General features: G+C 45.7%; 1 protein-coding gene and 1 long non-coding RNA gene across 2 annotated transcripts; one reads left to right on the top strand and one right to left on the bottom strand.

Moving 5' to 3' along the window:
* Window positions 1–1,420: 1,420 nt before the first annotated feature.
* On the top strand, window positions 1,421–9,200 carry TALDO1 (transaldolase 1). Its single transcript, XM_035326663.1, has 8 exons — window positions 1,421–1,628; window positions 4,529–4,652; window positions 5,123–5,230; window positions 5,888–6,019; window positions 6,400–6,575; window positions 6,743–6,940; window positions 7,910–8,055; window positions 8,696–9,200. Exons 1-8 carry the CDS (start codon window positions 1,532–1,534, stop codon window positions 8,726–8,728), a joined length of 1,014 nt encoding a protein of 337 aa, XP_035182554.1. The 5' UTR covers window positions 1,421–1,531; the 3' UTR covers window positions 8,729–9,200.
* LOC118167384 lies at window positions 3,851–19,064 on the bottom strand. The gene is made up of 3 exons (XR_004751110.1): window positions 19,054–19,064; window positions 11,101–11,104; window positions 3,851–3,985 (listed from the first exon to the last, which is right to left on the bottom strand). It is a non-coding gene; the product is annotated as an uncharacterized LOC118167384 (long non-coding RNA).
* Window positions 19,065–21,147: the final 2,083 nt, after the last annotated feature.

Below are 21,147 nucleotides of genomic sequence, written 5' to 3'. Positions count from 1 at the left end.
CTTGGCAAGGACCCTGGAGACAATGAGAATATGTTTCCTACAGTCATAGAATTCAAAGCAGACTTAAAACTAATGCTTCTTTCCATTGTCCTCTCTCTGGGTTGGACAAAGTGTGAGAGGTTTCTAGAAAAGCATGTGCCTGTATATCAGAAAGGGAAATTACTGTCACAGCTTCCACAACTGAAACAATGCAAGACACAACGAAGGGAACACCACGATCCAAATTGCCTCTGTCTGAAGGCCAAGTGGCAGCTTCTGCAACATCTGCGGCCAAGTCCCATTCCCTATTTCTGAAGCACAGCTGTGCTAACAGAGCTTTAAATGGCTGGCGCAGAGGATCACCTTCTCTGGAGCTTGAATGGAGCTGAGGTGCACAAAGAGCCACAGGTGCCTGAGGAGAATCGTAGAATCATTAAGATTGGAAAAGCCCTCCAAGATCACCTGGTCCAACCATCACCCTACCACCAATGTCACCCACTGATCCATGTCCCTAAGCACCACGTCCAACCTTGCCTTGAACACCCCTGGGACGGTGATGCCACCACCTCCCTGGGCAACCCGTCCCAGTGCCTGGCTGCTCTTTCTGAGAAGAAATGTCTCCTCATTTCCAACCTGAACCTTGCCAGGCACAACTTGAGGCCATTCCCTCTAGTCCTATCACTAGTTACCTGTGAGAAGAAGCTGACCCCCAGCTCCCCACAACCTCCTTTCAGGCAGCTGCAGAGAGCAATGAGGTCTCCCCGAGCCTCCTCTTCTCCAGACCAAACACCCCCAGTTCCCTCAGGCTCCCCACAGGACGTGTGTTCCTGGCCCATCACCAGCTTCGTAGCCCTGCTCTGAACACGCTCCAGGGCCTCGATGTCCTTGTAGTGAGGGGCCCAAAGCTGAACACAGAGAACTTTGCACCAGGGGAGGTTCAGGTTGGGTATTGGGAAGAACTTCTTTACCGAAAGGGGCGTGAGGCATTGGAAGGGGCTGCCCAGGGAAGTGGCTGAGTCACCATCCCTGGAGGTCTTTAAAAACGTGTAGATGTAGAGCTAAGGGAGATGGTTTATTGGAGGACTTGTCAGTGTTAGCTCAGAGGTTGGACTCGGTGATCTTGGAGCTCTCTTCCAACACTGATGATTCTGTGACGGGGGGGGGACGGGGACACAGCACGCTCACGGAGCGGCTCATCGTCCCCCCCTCCCCGCCGCGCTGCCCTCAGGGAAGCCGCATCCCCCGTCGCCAAGGTGACGAGCTCCCGCCTTCCCGAGCCGCGAGGGCAGCCAATCAGAAACTTCCTCCCTCCCCTCGCCCCTCTCTCCTTCTTGCTGGACACCGTCCGTCTTGTCACTGCGCTTCTGATTGGCTTGCTACTCCCCACCCCGAGACGGGATTGGCGGAGGGCCAGGCGGACGGCCCCACCTCTCCCCGGGAGCTGAAGCCGCGGGTGTCGGGCACGAGCGGCGGGTGCGCGCGCAGGCCGGTACCCCTTCGGGCACGCAGCTCCTTTAAAGGCCGGCGCCAGCCCCCCCCCGCCCCGCGGAAAATGTCGGTGTCCCCAGTGAAGCGGCAGAAGATGGAGTCGGCGCTGGACCAGCTCAAGCACCACACCACGGTGGTGGCTGACACCGGGGATTTCAACGGTGAGGGTCGGGGGGGAAAGCGGTGGGGTGGGCGGCGGCTCTTACGCACCCCCCCCGGCGCAGAATGGATGCTCCCGGCTGAGGGGGCAAGCGGCGGAGGGGGAGCGAACCACCGCGGCGGGATGGGGGGGGGGGGACACGACGACTGGGAGCGCGCCGCCCCCCGCCAGGTGCGCTGCCCCACTGCCCCGAGGGTCGCGGGTTCGAGACCTGGGCTCCCGGCGCCGGGGAGCCGCAGGGGCACGGCGCTGCCGCCGGGTTCAGCCCCTTGGAAATCCGCCGTGAGCCGCCCTGCGGGGTGTCCGCCAGAGCTGGGGCACGCCAGGCTTATTGGTAATTAACAGGCGGTCTGCGGGGGCTCGCTGGTAATTAACAGGCTGGGAGTGCTCGCTCCGATAGCCGCTGTGTGCGGTTGGGTGGTGGTGGTTTTATTTTTCCCCCCTTCTTCGGAAGGCGGAAGCAAAGCAACTGTGAAGCAATAAAATAATGCAAGAGGTGTTTTTTTTTTTTTTTTTTTTTTTTTCCTTGCCTTCTTTATCTGACGAGGAGGCGCAGGCGCTTCTTGGGAAGCGGTGGGGCTGGGCCACAAAGCCCGCGGCTGTCCCCACAGACCCCCACGCCACATCTCCGTGGGTCCCACAGGCTCCGTGTGGTGAATCCTGCCCTGCCGCCCCTCGTAGCGCAGCCACCTGCCTCCTACCCGCCTGATCCCGCAGGCACGGCCCCAAACATCCACCGTCCCGCGCCTTGTGTTAATAAATCTAAAGCTGGGAATGCACAGAGGTGGTCGGAGAGGAGATCTGTGCCCCAGCGCTGACCGTGTGCCTGTGTGCATGCGCTGGCTCTCGGCCACCTCCGTCTGTTAAGTGCTTGGGACTGCCTGATTTCAAGTGTCCAGTTAAGTGAAACATTACAGGGAAGTTTACTTTCCTTTCTGACTGACATGACAGACGACTGCAGCACCCGAAAGGCGCAGGGCACTCGCGCCTCTGTCAAGATGAAATTAAGGCAGTCAGGAACAGTAAGTGACAGCTTGGGCCTCCTCAGGTTTACCTGCCTTGGAGCAGCAACAAAGCTGGTTGAAGACCAGCGTGTGGTGAAATTACATGAATTTAAGGTGTTGCACTGGCTACCCTGGCTTCAGAAAAGCATAATGAAGAATCCTTGGGACGGCATGGGGGGTGTTTGAGTGTTGGTGGCAGTAAGGAGGCTGAGAGCTGCCTGCTGGAAAGTTTAAATGTGCTCCTTGAAGTGCTTTTGCAGTTGATCTCTGACTGCCTGTTGTCACCTGTGGATCTTTCTTACTGTGCAAATATGGGTGACACCTGGCTCCCTCCCTGTTCAGCTTAAACACTGCTACTAATTAAAGTGCAATTGTTGCTAATTTATTTCCCAGGATTTTTAGATAAGTGTGCCTGTATGGTGCTGCGTAAGAAAAGAGGCTAATTTGAACAGTTCCCAAAGCAAGAGATAAACTGCCCAATACACTTATATCTGCACCAAGTGGTGGTTGGCTTCAGTAGCAGCTACAATAACTTTGCAGTTTTAAGCAACTGCTTCCTACAACACCACTTCTCTTGAAACATTTCCATCAGCCACATTACCCTCACACTGAACCGGCATCTGGAAAATACTGAATAACTGTATCATTACCAGTACCTCCTCAACATCCACTGGAATACCTACCTAGCCCTCTACAGGGGAAAATTATAGTTTCTTGCCTGATGTGCTTAATTGTCTTGTTTAGGATGTGTGACAGACTTAATGATATTACTTTATGCATCTTGCCAGAAACCCATAAGATTCTTTTAAGTGCTGCAATACTGGAGAGATGTAATAAGCTGTCAAAAATAAGCTTTTTCTAAAAGTGTCTGCTTCAGAACACAGTTTTATAAATGTATCACTTTATTCTAAGCAGCACCCCTGTGAATTAAAGTGTTTTTTGAAAGATGTGTATATACGGCATGAACTTGCTCCAGGATCACAATCGTTACCTATGGGGAAGTTATGAAAAAAAAAATTCTTCTATCACTACAAAAATTGTCACATTCTATTAACTCGTGTCTTCATCCCCATGCATAAATGCAGAGGAAAAGGAGCTGATAATATTTCATTATTCTGGACATTCAGCTGTGCTAGCTCTGGTTAACTCTCTGGAGCTTGTAAGCAGCAGTCACCGAAGGGCCTGCAGAGGCACTGACCCGTTTGCTGAGTCAGACCCAGCATGCTGGGCAGCTCAGCTCTGATTAGGGCCTGACAATGCACAGTCACAGCCTGCTTTGGTAAACAACTGCTGCCACCTGAAATAGGTGTAGTCCGGAGATTAGGATAAGCCAAACATTCAAATGTCTTATGTACTGCCAGGCTGCCTTTCGTACAAGGAACTTACAAGACCTGATACCAAAAAGCCATATGCAACTACTTGAAGTTTTAAAATGCTAAAAGGCACTAATAGTTGTGTTGTTTTTTTTTTTTGGACAGATGAATTTTTATTTTTCTCTGGTTCTAACACTTGTAGACAAAAACCCAAACACCTGACCCTAGAAGGGAAGGGAACCTTTTGTCTTTACTTTCCCCTGTAATTCCTGGAACTCAGCTATGGTGGTGAATATGACATGAAGGTTGAGTATCACTTTTCTTCATCTGTCATTTCTACAAGTTTATTTAATTTGAGTAATGCCTAAAGTAGTGAGTAAACTGTGCTCTGTTGTATTGCTGTAAGCCTTGTAGTGGTACTTCTGATGCAAGCCAACATTCAGGCAGTGTTATTTGAACATCACCATACACTAGTCTGCTCCGTCATGAATGCAACTACCCTCCAACCATAAAAGTGTTTCCATCTTTACATATCTGAGCAAAATCATTTTAATGTTTTAAACAAGCTTGTTTTGTTTTCCTAGCAATTGACGAGTACAAGCCCCTAGATGCCACCACAAACCCATCTCTGATACTAGCTGCAGCTCAGATGCCAGCTTACCAGAAACTTGTGGATGATGCGGTTGCATACGGGAAAAAACTTGGCGGGTAAGAAAAATGTTGTTGTTCCCCTCCCCCTTGTAGGTCTATATTTAAGATACTTCATTTATGCAAATAGTGCTTAGTACTACTAGCAACATACTAGGGCTTTTCCCTGTGTGCTTGTAGGTTTATCTCCTGTACCAGAAAGCCTCAACCCTAAAGAAAAGCTTCTTGTTACAAGTTTCAGAAATACATCTCCATTTATCAGTTCTCATATAGCCTTCGAGGACTGCTCCAGAAAACATTCCTGAGTTGACAGCATAGTAGGAAATAGTGTCTGAAGTCTAATACTATCAGTGGTACACAGGGGGCAGAACAAACATGAAGCAAAACAGAAGTGGTTACTTGAATGCAGGAATTTAATGTTAATCAGATTGTGAAATTTGATCTTGAAATCAATGGCAAGTCTTGACCATGCTACCCGCCTCCCCCCTCCCCCCCCAAAAAAAAGAGATTTTATTCTTTGTGTTTTTTAGGTCAGAAGATGAGCAAATACAAAATGCTTGTGACAAGCTTTTTGTATTATTTGGAGCTGAAATATTGAAGAGGATACCTGGGCGCGTGTCCACAGAAGTAGATGCAAGGTTGGCTCTCTTTTCTCTGGGTTACCATGTATATTTGTGTCTACAAAAAGCGATGTGAGCTGAAGAAGTATGTTCTTGAGTGGACAGTTCATTGTTACAAGACTATCAAGAGCTTGTGTTGTTAATATTTAGACAAATTGCAGTTCACTTGCTTGATCAGGACTTTGTTATAACTTGGTGACAAAACTTCATAAGAACAAGTAATGTGGAGATCTGATCTTTGTTGCCCACCTTCTGGTCCTTAGGCAAGGGAAACATCATGCTTTTAGTATACCTAGAACTTTGCTCATTCTGTGTGATAGTCCCCAATTTTCCAAGAGATCTGCTTTAGCAATTTATTTGGTGATTTGCACAGGATTTGTCTGTCCATGTGCTCCTTGTCAAGTCACTTCTAAGGCTCAGCTTCTACATTCATTTTGGAAAAACTTGAGGAAAATGTGACTTTCTCTGAGAAAGTTATGTTGAGCTCTTGGATTCTCCAAATTAAACAGTAGCAGTGACGCAACTTGACAGGCTTACAGTCAAGGAAGTATTTCTGAGAAGAAAAACCTGCTCCTAGTATATAAATTCTGCTAACCTAGTACAGTGGTTCTGAATGTTGTTTCTTTTGGAGAGTTTTATTAATAAAACTTAAGAAGTCCTGCTCTTGTTCCAAAGGTTGTCCTTTGATAAGGAAGGAATGATTCAGAGGGCCCGGCGTCTTATTGACCTTTATAAGGAAGCAGGAATTGGTAAAGATCGGATTCTCATAAAGCTCTCTTCAACATGGGAAGGAATCCAGGCTGGCAAGTAAGTACTTCTGTACCTGGTGTGCTTCTGGCTGTTTGGACACTTAAACATGTTCTCCACATAAAACAAAGAATTGTTTTGAAAGCACTGCACCAGGAAACTTGTTGCCAGGGCTACAGCTAGCAAGCATGGTGCTATACTAAAGCTTTCTGCTGAATTAGGAAAAATTTATTCAAACAAGGTCTGGGCCATTTGTAAACAGTTTCCTGAAATGTTGCGTTAAGTCATCTGCAGTGCAAAAGATTTGCTTTGCTACCTTTACACTTCAAAGCTTATAAATTAGAGATGTGGTGCAGTTTAAGTCAAGAAATCAGTAGTTTAACCTACTGACATTGCTAAAATGTGAGGAAAATGCCATTTAAGCCTGCCTATGTCTGCAGGGTTCTGGAAGCAGAGTATGGGATTCACTGCAACATGACCTTGCTGTTCTCCTTTGCCCAGGCAGTTGCCTGTGCTGAAGCTGGGGTTACTCTGATTTCCCCATTTGTAGGACGCATCTTGGATTGGTATGTTGCAAATGGAGATAAGAAAACCTATGAACCTTCAGAAGATCCAGGTAAGCTTTTTTTTAAAAAAAAACACTTTTTTAAAGCTTTTTTTCCCCCAATAGCTACTCATTTACTTCTGAAAATCCCCTTGTGAAACAAATGGTTTTTCAGCATGTTGTGAATAATTTGTGCTTCTAATGACTTACTCTGAAAACTGCCATTTTTCTCTCTTTAGGAGTGAAGAGTGTCACTAAGATCTATAACTACTACAAAAAGTTTGGCTACAAAACTATTGTGATGGGTGCTTCATTTCGAAATACAGGAGAAATAAAAGCACTTACAGGCTGTGACTATCTCACTATTTCGCCCAAGCTTTTGGCAGAGCTCAGCAAAGAGCACGTCAAGCTAACTCCCACGCTCAGTGTTAAAGATGGTAAGTCTACTTCTGCGTAAGAGCATTAAGAGCATGCATTTCCCCTCAGCTCTACAGCGCCTGCTTTTATTTTGTTTTAAGGCTGAATGTTGCCCCCTCTCTGAAGGGGTTGCATTACAGCTGTACTACTACCACTGCTTATACATAGTTCCTTAGGATCTTAGGTCCCTCTGAGTATTCTAACTGGAATTAAGATGGGATTTGAGCACCTTCCCCTGGGAGGACAGGGAGAGAAGAAGGACCTTTATACTTCATATATTTAGGATGACTTTTTACTGATTGTTAGCAGAGATGCCAAACAGGGTTTAATCATTATGCTGATACTGCATCAGAAAATTGTTAGCTCTAGGCATGCCAAAAGATGTATTTTTTCCTCCAGAAGTTTTAGAAATGAAGTAATATGCAAGAATAACTTTTCTGATATTATGCCACAATAGTTCTGAGCATATGTTCCTGTTGCACTGCTCTTGCTTTTCCATTGCCTTACTAAAATGTTTCTTCTCAACTCAGATGATGAGATTTGCAGAGTTGTTGCCATGGGTTGCTGCTTACTGGGTGCTAGCTAGCTTGTAGGCATGTTATCAATTGAGCCTTTGTTAGGTGCTTGCCAAATAATCAAAGACTTAATTGTTCAGCATATTTGCTTAGAATATCTTGCTGCGGTAGCACCATTGCATAATTCTTGATAATAGGCCTGAAAGTACTGTACCATTAAGAAGCAGATACAAGATAATGGCATACCTATGAACATTGTGGTTTAAGGGAGACTGATTTGTGTCTAACTTTTTCCAAACACATTGTAGGAACACTTTCAGTCTTGCGGCCCAAAGTGTGCTCATGCAGCAAGTCATGCTGAAAGTAGTGTTCAAAACTGTCCAATTGTTGATGGCCACAGTTTTGAGATACCGGTGGCTTTTGATAGCAATCTGATAATGCAGTTTTGGTTCTTTTTGAATTTCCCTTGTGCAGCTCAGGCATGTGATCTTGAGAAGATCCACCTGGATGAGAAGGCATTCCGCTGGCACCATAATGAAGACCAAATGGCTGTGGAGAAACTATCTGATGGGATCAGAAAATTTGCTGCAGATGCAATAAAGTTGGAGACAATGTTAAAGGTAGGTGCTATGTTGTGCTGCCTCTTTCTACCTCTCATGTTCCTTCAAGTACTGCCGCTAACCCTCAATTGCTTGTGGTGTGGCAGAGGATTAGGAATGCATCAGCAAGCCTGATCAAGTTTTGTACAGGTGGTATGTTGTGTAGGACAGGCAGCTAGCAGACCAGACACCTCCAAGGAATGAACTTTTTATTCTTGAGATGCAGTGAAGTTTATATTCATGCCAGGTGTATATAGACACACCTGTTTTTTAGGCCTAAGGCAGTGTTTAGAGTAGCAGCTAATCAAAATAACACTACTGGCTAAGTGAGATGTCTAGTTCTAGACTTGTATCACTGCTGAGAATTAACATCAATAATAATCTTCAGAGAGTGAGTTAGGAATAGTACATGCTTTACTCCTTGTAGGAGGCACCAGCACAGATAGGAGTATAGCTAGGACACGTGAAAGTTTTCTGTCAGTGTAGGACAAGTCTTTTGGATGGGATTAACGGAGTTTTGTGCTTTGGGGGTAGGAATACACTGATTACATCATCTAGGCCCTTGTTGACTGACAAGTACTTAATGGTGACTTAACTTACATTACTAAAGCACAGTGCAGTTCCAAAACTGCCACTTATTTTTTCACTTTTCTCTTTCTAGGAGCGAATGTTCAGTGCTGAAAATGGAAAATAGAAAAGTCAGAATTCTCTTGACTTGTCAAGGCTGAATGAGTGGATCACCAGAGGTTAAATGGATGTACAAATGTCTTACCTGTAAAAGTCTTATGCTGTGTATGCATAGATTTCTGTATTATGCTTTTTTATCAATTTGCAAAGGGACAAATAACTTCAATTTTTTGTGGCACTTTTGTCAATACATGCCAATTAACACATACTTTCCTTGTAATGTGTTCACTGCAGGGGAATCAGGTGATTCAGCTGACATGATAGTTTGATTTCTACTAGAATATTGATATCGCTGTTTGTATTAAATTCCTAATTGTAAATTTATACTTAACACATTAAGAAAGCAGTTTTCTTTCATGCTGTCTTACAGTGATTTTAAAAAAAGACAGTGTTCCACAAATTTCCATTTTCCACTCTATGGTATATACCCAAAAGTACTCTTATCTGACACATGTACAATAGAACAATGGCTCCAGTCATTTGTCTTCTCTCTGCAACTAAGGTGGTTGCACCAATTTACTGATTGGCAAAAATGGTGAAGCATTTTAAGGTTTTTTATCAGGGGAAGAAAAAAAACAGCATCATAAGCAATTTTTAGGGATTTTGTCAAACTCTTGCCTAAGAGCCCAGAGCAAGGTAAGAGCACAAGTGCAATTGATTGAAGCTGAAAATGGCACTGCTATTACAACACCAGCATAAGCTACAACTTCTCTGCTATTATTGAAGGTTACACTTTTTCAAAACTAGATAGCTAAGTCTCCCAAGCAGTTAATAAATAACTTTAACTGCTTAATCTGAACTGACAAAATGAACATGTGGATATAACTCAGGATTGTTTGTTACAGCTTTGTTTCAGTCAAGTGTTACAGATTTGTATATTATCTTTAGAGTTACTGTATTTCTTTATGACAGTTAGGGAACTGCTGCCAAACCTATCACGCAAATGACTTAAAAAGCCACAAACCACCAAAAACACACCCTCTGTATTACTTGCTCTGTTCCTTTTTGTCTTTAAGCTTCCTTCTTTGTAAAAGAAGGAGAGCTGTGTCAGTCTTCCTCTGAGGAATAACCTAATCCTAAATGCAGCACTTCCCAATTACAGGGCTCTCTATTAAGTAGGGATGCATCTGTTTACATTTCATGGTGTATTTTGTAAAGACTAATTAAATATCTTACTGATTTATATAGGTCCAGTTTCATCAAGCATAGACAAAAGGTTCCTGTCTCTATGTAAACACATTTAACTGTTTCCTTATCAAATGGCCTGAGCTTAGCCTTTTTTTAAAGGAAAAAACAAAACACAACACTAAGGTTATAATAGTTATACACAAGCAATATCCTGCTTGAATAACACAAGAAAAACAAGCCAAGGGAGCAATGGATCAGTAAGATCACTCTGACACTTCAGCAGTGTTATCAGAACATTGCCATAACAAACTGGAAGCTGTTGTTTCAACTAAAGTGACAGATAACTGTACGCTCACAAACCAGATGTAGAATTGTGCCAGACATGTCTACATAGTACTGCATCTTCCCAGCCTTGTCTTGGATCTGCCCTGCACAGGGCTGGGAAAAGTGCCAGGCTATCAAGGGGAGATGAAGCTTCCTCACAGAATGGTTCCAGCCCCCTTTAACAGCAGCAGGCAACTGTGAGAAGCAGGCCATGGTAGAAAGCAAGCTGTGCAGAGGGAGGCAGCCGCTCTCCCCCTCCTTTCAAAGGTCAAGCTAGCATTAAAGGCTTTATACCCTGCCCACACCTCCCTATGCTGTACCATGCAGCCATCCAACCTACTACTACAAGTCATTAAAGTGCCAGTACAGTGATTTAGAGCCCTGTAATCTTTAAAAATGGAGTGGTTGAATGCTGAGACTGAACTTAAAGGACTGCAGAGATGCCACTGTCCGAGCCTGTAGGCTGTTTGGATCTCACTTTCTCAAACTGTCCGATTTCTGTCCCAGCGTATGAGATGAGGAGATCCCTAGCTTTTTAGCAGACTGCAACTTCCAGAACAAGCAAATTTACTTTCAGCCATAAACAGACTTAATACATGAAAGTATTAAGTCATGAGTTCCTCACACTGGATGAAGCTTTCATCCAGTCACAAGTTCCCTGGGATAGTTTGCATAAAGTTGCACATCACTGTTGTGAGATTGACAACTGTAGACACCATAGACTAGCGAGACTGTGGCACACTAGAACAACCAGAGATGACACCTGAAAGGTAACACAACTCATATGCAGGGAATTAAACATGTTTTCTAAAAACTGCTGTTACAATAATCCTGTCAGAATAACTGTCAGGAAAGATTGCAGGGTAGGATAGGGACCCTCAGCCAACAATAACACTTTGCCCACAGCAACAAGGCTACTTAATGTACCAAACTGTGAACACCACATGCAACGTTACAGACGAAGAGCTTGAGCATTCCATGTTCTGAAGAGCAAGGAGACCTGGAGCTGTACAAGAGGCAAATACAAACTGCTGTATGGAGAAGGCTGTGCAGTTGCCATTGGTCTCCCTGAAAAGCAAGGGTCTTTCTTCCTCAGGCTCACTGACAGGTGATAACCTCCCTACAGGCTGTTACCTCACTCAGGTAGCAGGATGATAGTCATCCACAGCTTACATAAAGGCAAGCATGTCTTAACACCTGACTTCTTAGCAAAAGAATTAGCAGGTATTCTAGGCCACTACTGAATTCTTACAGGTGGAAGGATTCAGGCATAATTACACTGCACAGTACTGCATGGAGCTGAGCTCCCCAGGATAGCCCAGCCTGCCTGGTCACTCCTTGTACCAGCTTCATTCTAGATGCAGCACAGAAGGACCTGTCTGAACTGTGCGTTGGTATCAACAGGAGTCTTTTTGCTGATCCCTTTACCTTTTACACATCTCTGTGAGCAATGAGCTTTGCACCATTTCGGGGGTGGGGGGGGTGGAATTCAGGCATGCAGAACTTGGGGGCTTGCTGAGTTGGGCTGTTAGAGGCTTTGAGCCCCACTTCAGCTTCAGTCAGTTCCTGTTACGACCATGGATGGATCTTTCTCCTAAGAAGCCTTTGTTTTTAGCCAGCCTGTTACTGCCTGCCCAGCATCTGCACCCTAAACCAGCTGAAAGCCTCTCCCTGGAATGGCAGCACAAAGCACATCCACAGGAATGGGTATGCCACAAACAAACTCCAGCAGCCCCCAGGAAGGCTGTTGTGGTTTAACCCGGCTGGCAGCTAAACACCACACAGCCGTTCGCTCACCCTCCCCCCTCCCTCTCTGGGATGGGGGAGAGAAACGGGAAAGTGAAGCCCGTGAGCTGAGATAAAGACAGTTTATTAAGATAGAAAATAATAATAATAAGTACAAACAAGTGATGCACAATGCAATTGCTCACCACCTGCTGACCGATGCCCAGCCCAACCCCGAGCAGCCGGCCCCCCACCCCGGCTAGCCACCCCGATATCTTGTTCAGCATGACGTCAGATGGTATGGAATACCCCTTGGGCCAGTTTGGGTCAGCTGTCCTGGGTCTGTCCCCTCCCAGCTCTTGCTGCACCCCCAGCCTGCCCACTGGCAGGACAGAGCAAGGAGCTGAAAAGTCCTTGGCTTGGTGTAAGCACTGCTCTGCAGCAATTAAAACATCAGCATGTTATCAGCACTCTTCTCATCCTAATCCAAAACATAGCACCCTACCAGCTACTAGGAGGAAAAATAACTGTCCTAACTGAAACCAGGACAAAGGCTCAGTTGATTAATCATCTGGCTGGGGAGCTATGAGTACCAGCTGGATGTTCCTGACTTGTTATTTCAGGGACATTTCTTTATTATCCCTCCATCCTAAATGAGGCAAAAAGCCATCAGCCTAGCAGTGAGAAAGTAGCTCATACACCACCATATCACATAATGAAACACCAATGCTAGCAGTCACGAGCTAAAAAGCAGAGCTGGACAAAGCACATTCAGCAGCACTGGGCCTGTTTCTGGTTTAAGTTGCTCTGAGACTTCCTGCACTGCAACACATTTAGATGCTGAGACTTATTTACTCCAGATAAGCAGAAACTTGAAGTGCATTATAGGCAGTGAGACTCACTAGGTGAGGATCTCCTCCAGCATTAGATGAACAGCTCCACTGGTCCCAGTAAAGCCCTGCCATTTTGCCCAGTAAGCTCTGGTTTGGTCAGCGGCTAACAGATCCTAATGCTCAGGCTCAGTGAGCTAACATGCTCCAGACTCCGACAAAGCTGTGTTTTCACAGGGCTGGACCGTCAGCAAGAAGTGTGCATAAACATAAGCCACACAGGACTTGCATTTGTCATCTCAGCTTTCACAGCAGGTTCCAGATGTTCTCCAGCTGCCCTGCATTCACACGCTGCTACAAGCAGCCAGGAGACAGCTCATGGGGAGAGCAGATGCTTACACATGGAAAAAGCTGGGAAAGCAGAGGAACCTTTCCGGTGGCTCATCACAGCACCCTACAGATTGCTCACCAACATCGGCAAGGTCTCTGAAAGGCAAAAGCCTCCCCATGGGTGTGCAGGCTGTACATCACATTTCCAGACTATGCCATGGAAAGCAGCGTGGTCAGAATTAGGACCAACACACCACCTGAAAGGCTCCGTGCTGCTGTGCTGGTACAGCCTCAACACCGGCATGCTGCTTTCCCTGCCCTCTACCAGAGAGGTAAGTGTGACTACATCTCTCAGCTGCATCACCAAGAGCAGATTTCCCCTCCCCAGACAGATAAAGGTTCCCAGAAGCAGACAGTGCTGTTGGGGAGCATCACATTAATTCTCCTCCTGCTATTGTCAGGTATTTTTATATTACCGAGGGATTGCTTCTCATTATTCCACTACCAAAGATGGTATTTGCAGGGCTGTGAACTGCACTTCTAGGCTCCCAGTGGCAGAAACAGAAACCAGTGCCACAGCTCCATGCCATGGGAAGATTAACCACTCCTCAAGCTCTTCTAGAGCTGAAAGATTTCCCACCTGAGGTAAGCCACAGCCTTCAGCTCTGTTGCCCAAGCTTTGATTTGAAGCAAGAGGCTGCTTTTGTCTCTGTTGCTTCTGAGGGTAGCCCTGAAGCAGCTTAAATGGGAGCCTCAAAGCAGAAAACAGCATCTCAGTCACTGCTCTACTCCACCAGCCTCAGCAGAAGTCTTCCCCCAGCTCCAAAATTCCCTTGGAAGGGGTGCCTGATCCAGCAGCTCAGGTAACTGGGAGATTTGGATGAAATTCCTGGCTCTGCCATAGCCTCCCTGAATGACTTGACAGGAAGAGCTGGCTACCTCTGTGTCCCAGTTCCTTGTCTATAAGTCAGCAGGAGTGCTGACTTTCCAAGCCTTCATTAGGCTATTTAAGCTGTCAGCCCTTCAAACTGAGACCACAGGCAGTCAGACAGCACATGGGATTACTGGTTATTACCCTGTCACACAACACTTAGACATGAGACAGAAAGCATCATTACATTTTTCAAGTGATCCCAGACCCTCAGACCAGGAATCACAGCAAATAAAAGACAGGCCTTAGTAATAACAGGAGATCACACTGCATTTCTTAACTTATTGGTAAATGCAGGCTCCATCTCAAGTGCTTTTCAGAAGCCAGTTAAACTTCTGACAGACTTGTGGATCAGGTGGCTGAGCATCCTTAGGGATGAGACTTACCACTCAGAGCTGCTTACTGCTCTCTGCATAAGGAAAGGCACATTTTGCAGTTGATCCTAAAGGCTTCTTCCTGCACATTCATGTATCATAAACCAATAAAACGCATAGGGTACATGGGTCTATCCTGTCCCTGAAAGATTCTACAATTAAAAAAAATATATAAATCAGGATCTATGCCAAAACATAAAAAAAAAAAAAACTGAAGGATGATGGCAGGCAGCATCCCTGATGGGGGGGACAAACAAGAGCCAAGTCTCCACCACACACACAGAGCAGGCCTCAGGCACCACTGGAACATTACCTGCAGCCTATCCACCAGGAGCCAAGCCAATTGATATAAAAGGGATAAAGTTCATCAACACAGGGCTATGACAATACAGCAAAACCCATCGTTGCCTCTGTACTTTATGTGGCAATGGAAGTCAGATTTCCACCCCACTGGGGGAGATCTTCCAGTGGCTCTGGGTCTACCAGCCACTTATGGGGTCATGCAGTGACAGTCATCAGTGCCTCAGCGGCCCACACCTAGAGCCTCAAAATGCATTGAGCTGAGCTTACACTTCCCCCATACCAGCTCTCCCAAAAGTATAAGGGATTGATATATGAGATACACCCCCAGCACAGCAGAGTTCTGCCTCTGAGGAAGCCACAGGACGTGCTGTTCCTTGATAAATCTACAGGATCCCATGTCCTCCAAGGTTTAAAACAGCTGCCAGACCCAAGGAAATGAGAAACAACAGTGACAGTAATCCACAAAAATATTAATATTGTGCTGCTCTCCTAAAGGAATCTCTGCAAATAATTCTGTGGAGGACAGCAGTGACAGGGCACGTGAGGTGCAGGGGTTCTCAGGCAGGTTTGGCCTCATTAGTGTCTGTCCAAAGGCAGTGATCCTGATGGATGTTCTGGTGGCTATTTCCAGTTAACCAGTTTACACTTCAGCTGCTTTTCATAGATGTTCTGCCTCACGTGTTGATGTTTCACATCACAGATTTGAAATATGGTTTAAGTCATTGTCATTAATGTATTTAGGGAATGCCAGAGCAGAGCTTTTATGGAAAAAAAAAATATGAGGATGTCAACTTGGGGCTTAAAGTCAACCATGGACATTTCCCTGAATAAAATTACGAAGCAGGGCTAAAAGGAAAGCTGAATGACCCTGCATTATCTGAAACAGGAGTAGGAAAAAAAAGAAAAAAAGAAAAAAAGAAAGAAAGAAAAAAAGAGCAGCTCAGCTCCCTGTTCCAGCTGCTCAGCCCAGCAGGTATTAAAGGCATAGTGGTAAAACCAGCAGCAGGTGGGTACTGGTGCACTAACACATGCTTCTGTGCACTTCTTGGTGTAAGCAAGGAGCACCAGAGCGGCCAGCTCTCACTGACAGTCATTACTGAAAGCAGTCAGATAATAAGGCAACATCAGCAGCAGACTCCAGATAACTGACTCCAGAAGGCATCTCATCAAGGCATGCAGAACATTCCTCCCATAAACAGATTTCCTCTCTCAGGACTGAAATCAAATTGAGCGCTAATCACTAGTATACAGCCCCAGGCATTTCCTGGCAGCTGGGAGAGGGATGGTTCATAACACTGAACCAGATTATTTCCCAGCTTCAAATCATTTCCTAGGCAGAGTAAGGTATGGGAGCTGGGGGGGGAAGTCATCCTTCCCATTTGCCATAAGGAAACATTTCTTCCTACTCCTTTAAAAAACATGAATTTACTTCAGCCACACAATAAGGAAAGAAACATTTACAGATCTCTGTACTACATGTAAAGCTTTCAGCAGCAGTGCAAGCTGTAGGTTGGTTCCCTGCTGCCCCTCAATAGCAGGGAGGGAGATTTCTGCTGAAACCCAAAACAACTGCCTGCTCCTCTGAGCTGCAGCAAGAGCACCAGATCAGGACTGGAAACATTCATAATAAGATCAAGCAGCTGAGCTTGGCTAATTTCCAGTTCCAAACCACAAATGAGGTCTTAACAGTAGTAATCATGAATCATAGCATCTTTTGGGATGGAAGTGACCTTTAAGGATCATCTGTTCTAACTACTAGACTGTCTGTGGCAGGGTCACCTCCCACCAGACCAGATGGGGCATCCACAGCTTCTCTGAGCTCCTATCTCATCACTCTCAGAGTAAAGAGAAGAACAGAAACAGTAATTTCCCCTCCCACCACACACACCTGAGAGCATTACTCAAGGGAAAATATATATATATATATATTACCCTTTAAAATGCAGCTCAGGTCATAGGACCCTGTTAACACACATCCAGAAGCAGCAAGAGCAGACTCTCCATGCTCTGTCACAGATAAGACTGTGTTTGCCTTCACATAAAAGCAGGGGGCAGATCCCAAGGAAACAGATTTTTTTTGTAAAGCTATCCTCTAGTCCAGTAGGCCTTGTACGTGACTTCACAGCCTGGAGGTAAAACAGACATTTTGCAAAAAACCTGGATGAGTCCCTCAGCCTGGTTCAACCTAACTTTAAAGGACAGGGCCTGAAACGTCTAGAGCAGTAGCCCATATAAAGCAGGAAGAAAAAGCACAAAACAGAAGCACAGAACTTTCTATAGGTAGCTCAGACTGTTTCACAGTAGCCCCTTTCACCTGTTTCTGGAGTTTTGTTAAGTTTCTCAATAACTTCACTGTGGAAACACCCATTCCTCCTTTCCCAACCAAAGCAACACAGCTGTTGGGAGGGAAAAAAAAAAAAAATCAGCTCATTAAGAGCATGCTACCCCCTTTGCACTTAACTCACGTCAACCCCTTCTTCCTCCTGGACAAGGCAAGTGCTCTCAAGCCACCAGCAGAGCCACAGGACCTGGAACCTCATGCAGCTGAGAGAGTTGCCCAGGGACAGCAGCAGCATTCAGGCACTCACAATTGCCCAAGAAACAGTAATTGCAGTAGCAAGGGAAGGGAAGGCAGGAAAGACGTGCACACAGAGCACCCTTGCCTTCACAGTCTTTTTCAGGCTTTGTTCATCTCTCCCACGGTCACATTCAAACCCTGTTTATGAACTCCTAGCAACTCCCCAGGTCTCTATAGCCTCATTAGATTAAGAAACTGAGGGGAGGAGATGCTTGGTGTCTCTCAGAAAAGTTTTTAGCTATTAGTCATAACAACAAGCCTAGAAATGCTGAAACTCACCCTCCAGACACAGCCAATAAGGGCAAACAATAGGGGATGAATCCCAAAGAACCTATTTGCACATTTTAAGACTTGAATTCAAAAATTATTAAACTTACCCAGAACCAGTGACACTTCCCAGACACATAAGCCAAAGCTTCCTCAAAGCCTTTGCAAACCCTTAGGGCCCTGAAGGCTCCCTTAAACACCTGCTCTACACCTGAGCCCAATTAGCAGGGCTCCCCACATGATGGGCTTCACCTGGGCTTCCCCAGCCCCACACCAGAAGAGTCAGCACAAAGGGCTGAGATCAGCCTTCTGCCTGATGGAGACAGAATTCCCGAGCTCTGAGAGGAAACAGTGCTGTGTCCCCCATCCATGGGGGTCTCACTCACGCAGTGGGATCCTGCAAGTGTCTATGCGTAGAGAGCAGGAGTCCCAGAGCACTGCTGAAGAAGAAAAGCTAAAGTTAAGGTTATGGAGCCTCCAACAGCAGCAGGCTTTGCTCAGGCAAGTACCTAAGCAAGGGATCTAAATAAGCATTCTAAGCTTTTATTTTCACTGTAGATCTTAGGCAGGGAAACAAGTGGTAGAAATATAATTAAAAAAAAAAAAAAAAAGTAAAAAGGAAACCTTGTTTAACAGACTGTGCAGACATTTTAGCTCGGGAGCACAGAATACAGCTGGTAAGTGAATGATTTCTGATTTGCTCACAGAATTGAAAAAAATCACATAAAACAATAAAAACCATGAGAAAATAAATTTGGAGCTTACTATAAGCAGGCTAAATGGAATTAAAATCCAAAATTCCTTTTGTTTGGGATCAAATATAACATCTTGTCTCCCAGCTTTTTCTGCAGCCTTTAAAAATATCTGTTAGTATAAAAAGAAAATATATAATTTCAATTATTTTTGCATCTTCTTGGATTAAAAAAAAAAAAAAATACTTGGCATGCTCAGCACGATTTAGCTTCACTTTAGCCAAGTAAAAGTAAAAGGATCAGGAAGTTCTGCAGGTACAAGCCAGCTGAAGCAGCAACTTGAAGGGCAAAAGGCAAGAAGAAATTACTGTGCTCTGAGGAGCCTTCGAATATTATTTTTACCTTACAATATTATCCTATCCACTGTTTTTATGTGGATTTGGCTACTTTTATAGTAGAAAAAGATAGAACAGATTTGGCAGCACAACTCTCTCTGCTTAGACCAACGTACATGCAGAGGCTCCCCCAGGGATACCCAAATTCATCTTGAAACTGAGATACACTGAGTAGGTTTTGTTCTCCTGACAATTTCTCTTTAGGTAACACTAATGATTGTCTCGAAAGAAAGAAAATAATAAAAAAGTATTCTTCTTTTTACTTTTTTTTTCCATTCTATTTTATCAACGTGTACAAATATCTGAGGGGTGGGAGACAGAAGGATGTAGCTAACCTCTTCTCAGTGGTTTGTGGGGATAGGACAAGGGGCAATGGCCGCAAGATAGAGCTCAGGAAGTTCCGCACCGACATGCGAAAGAACTTCTTCACGGTGAGAGTGACAGAGCACTGGAACAGGCTGCCTGGAGAGGTTGTGGAGTCTCCTTCTCTGGAGATATTCAAGGCCTGTCTGGACGCCTACCTGGGCAGCCTGCTCTGAGGAACCTGCTTTGGCAGGGGGTTGGACCCGATGATCTTTCGAGGTCCCTTCCAGCCCCTACAGTTCTGTGATTCCATGTTCTGTGGGAAATCGGTCGGAAAGTATGTGGAGTATGTTAGACACAGAGATGAAGTGAGAAAAGGAAAATGCAGAATGAGGTGAAAGTCATGTAGCCTGAAGATAAAGGAGGTATAACTGGGAGACAAGAAGATCAAAAACAACAGGTGCAGTCTGGCCTGTTGCTCATCAGTACATGAAAAGGAGATAGGGCTGCTGTGCGATCATCTTGTGAACAATAATAACGGCTAACAAGCAAACTTTGCCAAGTTGTGTGATCAAAGCATGTAGATACGCTAAGCCTATATAAGTAGATGGGTTAGACAATAAAGTGCTTCAGCTACACACCAGCCTGGAGTCGTGTCATTCATTCCTTTCAAACGGTGACCCTGACGTGATAAGGACAGACAATGCAGGCATAGCATCCGAAGGGAACCCTGCTGAACAAGTCAACCTGACAGCTGGACTGCAGCTTCCCATCCGGATTCACGCCTGTCCCCAGGTGAGCAGCGGGAAGTAAAATGGGGGCAAATCTATCGGCTGGGGAAGAGGCGATAGTGAAATTGATAAGCAAATTCTTAGAAAAAAGAGGGACAAAATATGACTCATATAAGTTGAAACTGCTGTTAAAGTTTTTACAAAAAAATGGTGCCTTGTCGACATTTTCGGCAGTGTTTGGTTTACAAACTTGGGAAAATGCTGGGATAACTCTATGGGACGCTGCCTCGTGGGGAGATACAACAGCGGCAGAAGTAATGACTACCTGGCGTTCGGTAACTGAAACATTAAAAGCCTGGCACACGGAGAAAAGGGTACAAACTGCCGTGGCTCAAGTTAGTGATGAACAAGGAGGTGCTTGTGCGCCGGCAGAACCTGCCAATTTAATAGATCTCGAAAAGGAGGCAGGCGCGGGCCCCAGTTCATCCCTTCCGCCATTATCACCATCGGCGCCTGCTATAGACACTGAACCTCTGGTCTCCGTCTCTCCGCGACATGGTGTCTCCCCACTAGAAACAGATTTTGACCCCTGCAGGTGTTGGGAACAGATACGCTGGGAGGCGTTAAGGGACGGGGATCCGGTCGGTATGGCTTTCCCGGTAACGGTGCGGAATAACGGACCGAACGAATATCAAGCTTTTCAGTGGGATCTGATTAAAGAATTAAGAAAAACAGTTACCACCTACGGGTTACATGCTCCTTTCACCCAGTCATTATTAGAAAATGTTATGACGGGTCAATTACTGGTACCTTACGACTGTCGCCAAATAGCTGCTATAATCCTCACCCCGACTCAAAAACTGTTATGGGAGCAAAAGTGGAAAGAGCTGTGTGAGGAAGCGGCGCTACAGAATCTTGAAAGACCCACAGGCGACCCTCTTTTGGGTGCCGGACTCCCACAGCTTATGGGGACTGAGCCGGTGCTGGACCCGCGGCTGCAAGCGCGGCTCGACGCTGCCATCTTGCGGCAATCGGCCCACTTGGCATGGCAAGCCCTGCTGAAACTACCGGAGGCGGCGGGGAGCCAGCCGTCTTTTACCGGCATACGACAGGGGGTCAGCGAACCCTATGCGACATTTATAGATAGGTTAAGGGATTCACTGGATAAGCAGATTGTTAACGAAGAAGCAAAAGAGGCCCTGATAATGAAACTGGCAGTCGAAAACGCGAATGCAGACTGTAAAATCATTTTGCAATCTATGCCCGCCGGGACCTCTCTAGTACAAATGATAGAGGAGTGCAGTCGGGTGGGCTCAGTCGAGCACCGTACGACCGCTCTAGCCAGAGCTTTTGCCGCAGCATTAGCTATGAATAATGACAAGCGCTGCTTCCGTTGCCAGGAAACAGGGCATTTTGCAGCTAACTGTCCGCATAAGAAGGGGGAAACCACAGCTGGCAGCGCTGGGCCTCCCAGGGTGTGCCCACGATGTAAAAAAGGATGGCACTGGGCCAGCC

This window comes from Oxyura jamaicensis, chromosome 5 (assembly GCF_011077185.1).
Source record: "Oxyura jamaicensis isolate SHBP4307 breed ruddy duck chromosome 5, BPBGC_Ojam_1.0, whole genome shotgun sequence".
NCBI lineage: Eukaryota > Metazoa > Chordata > Aves > Anseriformes > Anatidae > Oxyura > Oxyura jamaicensis.
The sequence above is the reverse complement of the archived record's forward strand: the minus strand, read 5'-3'. Positions and strand labels throughout refer to the sequence as shown.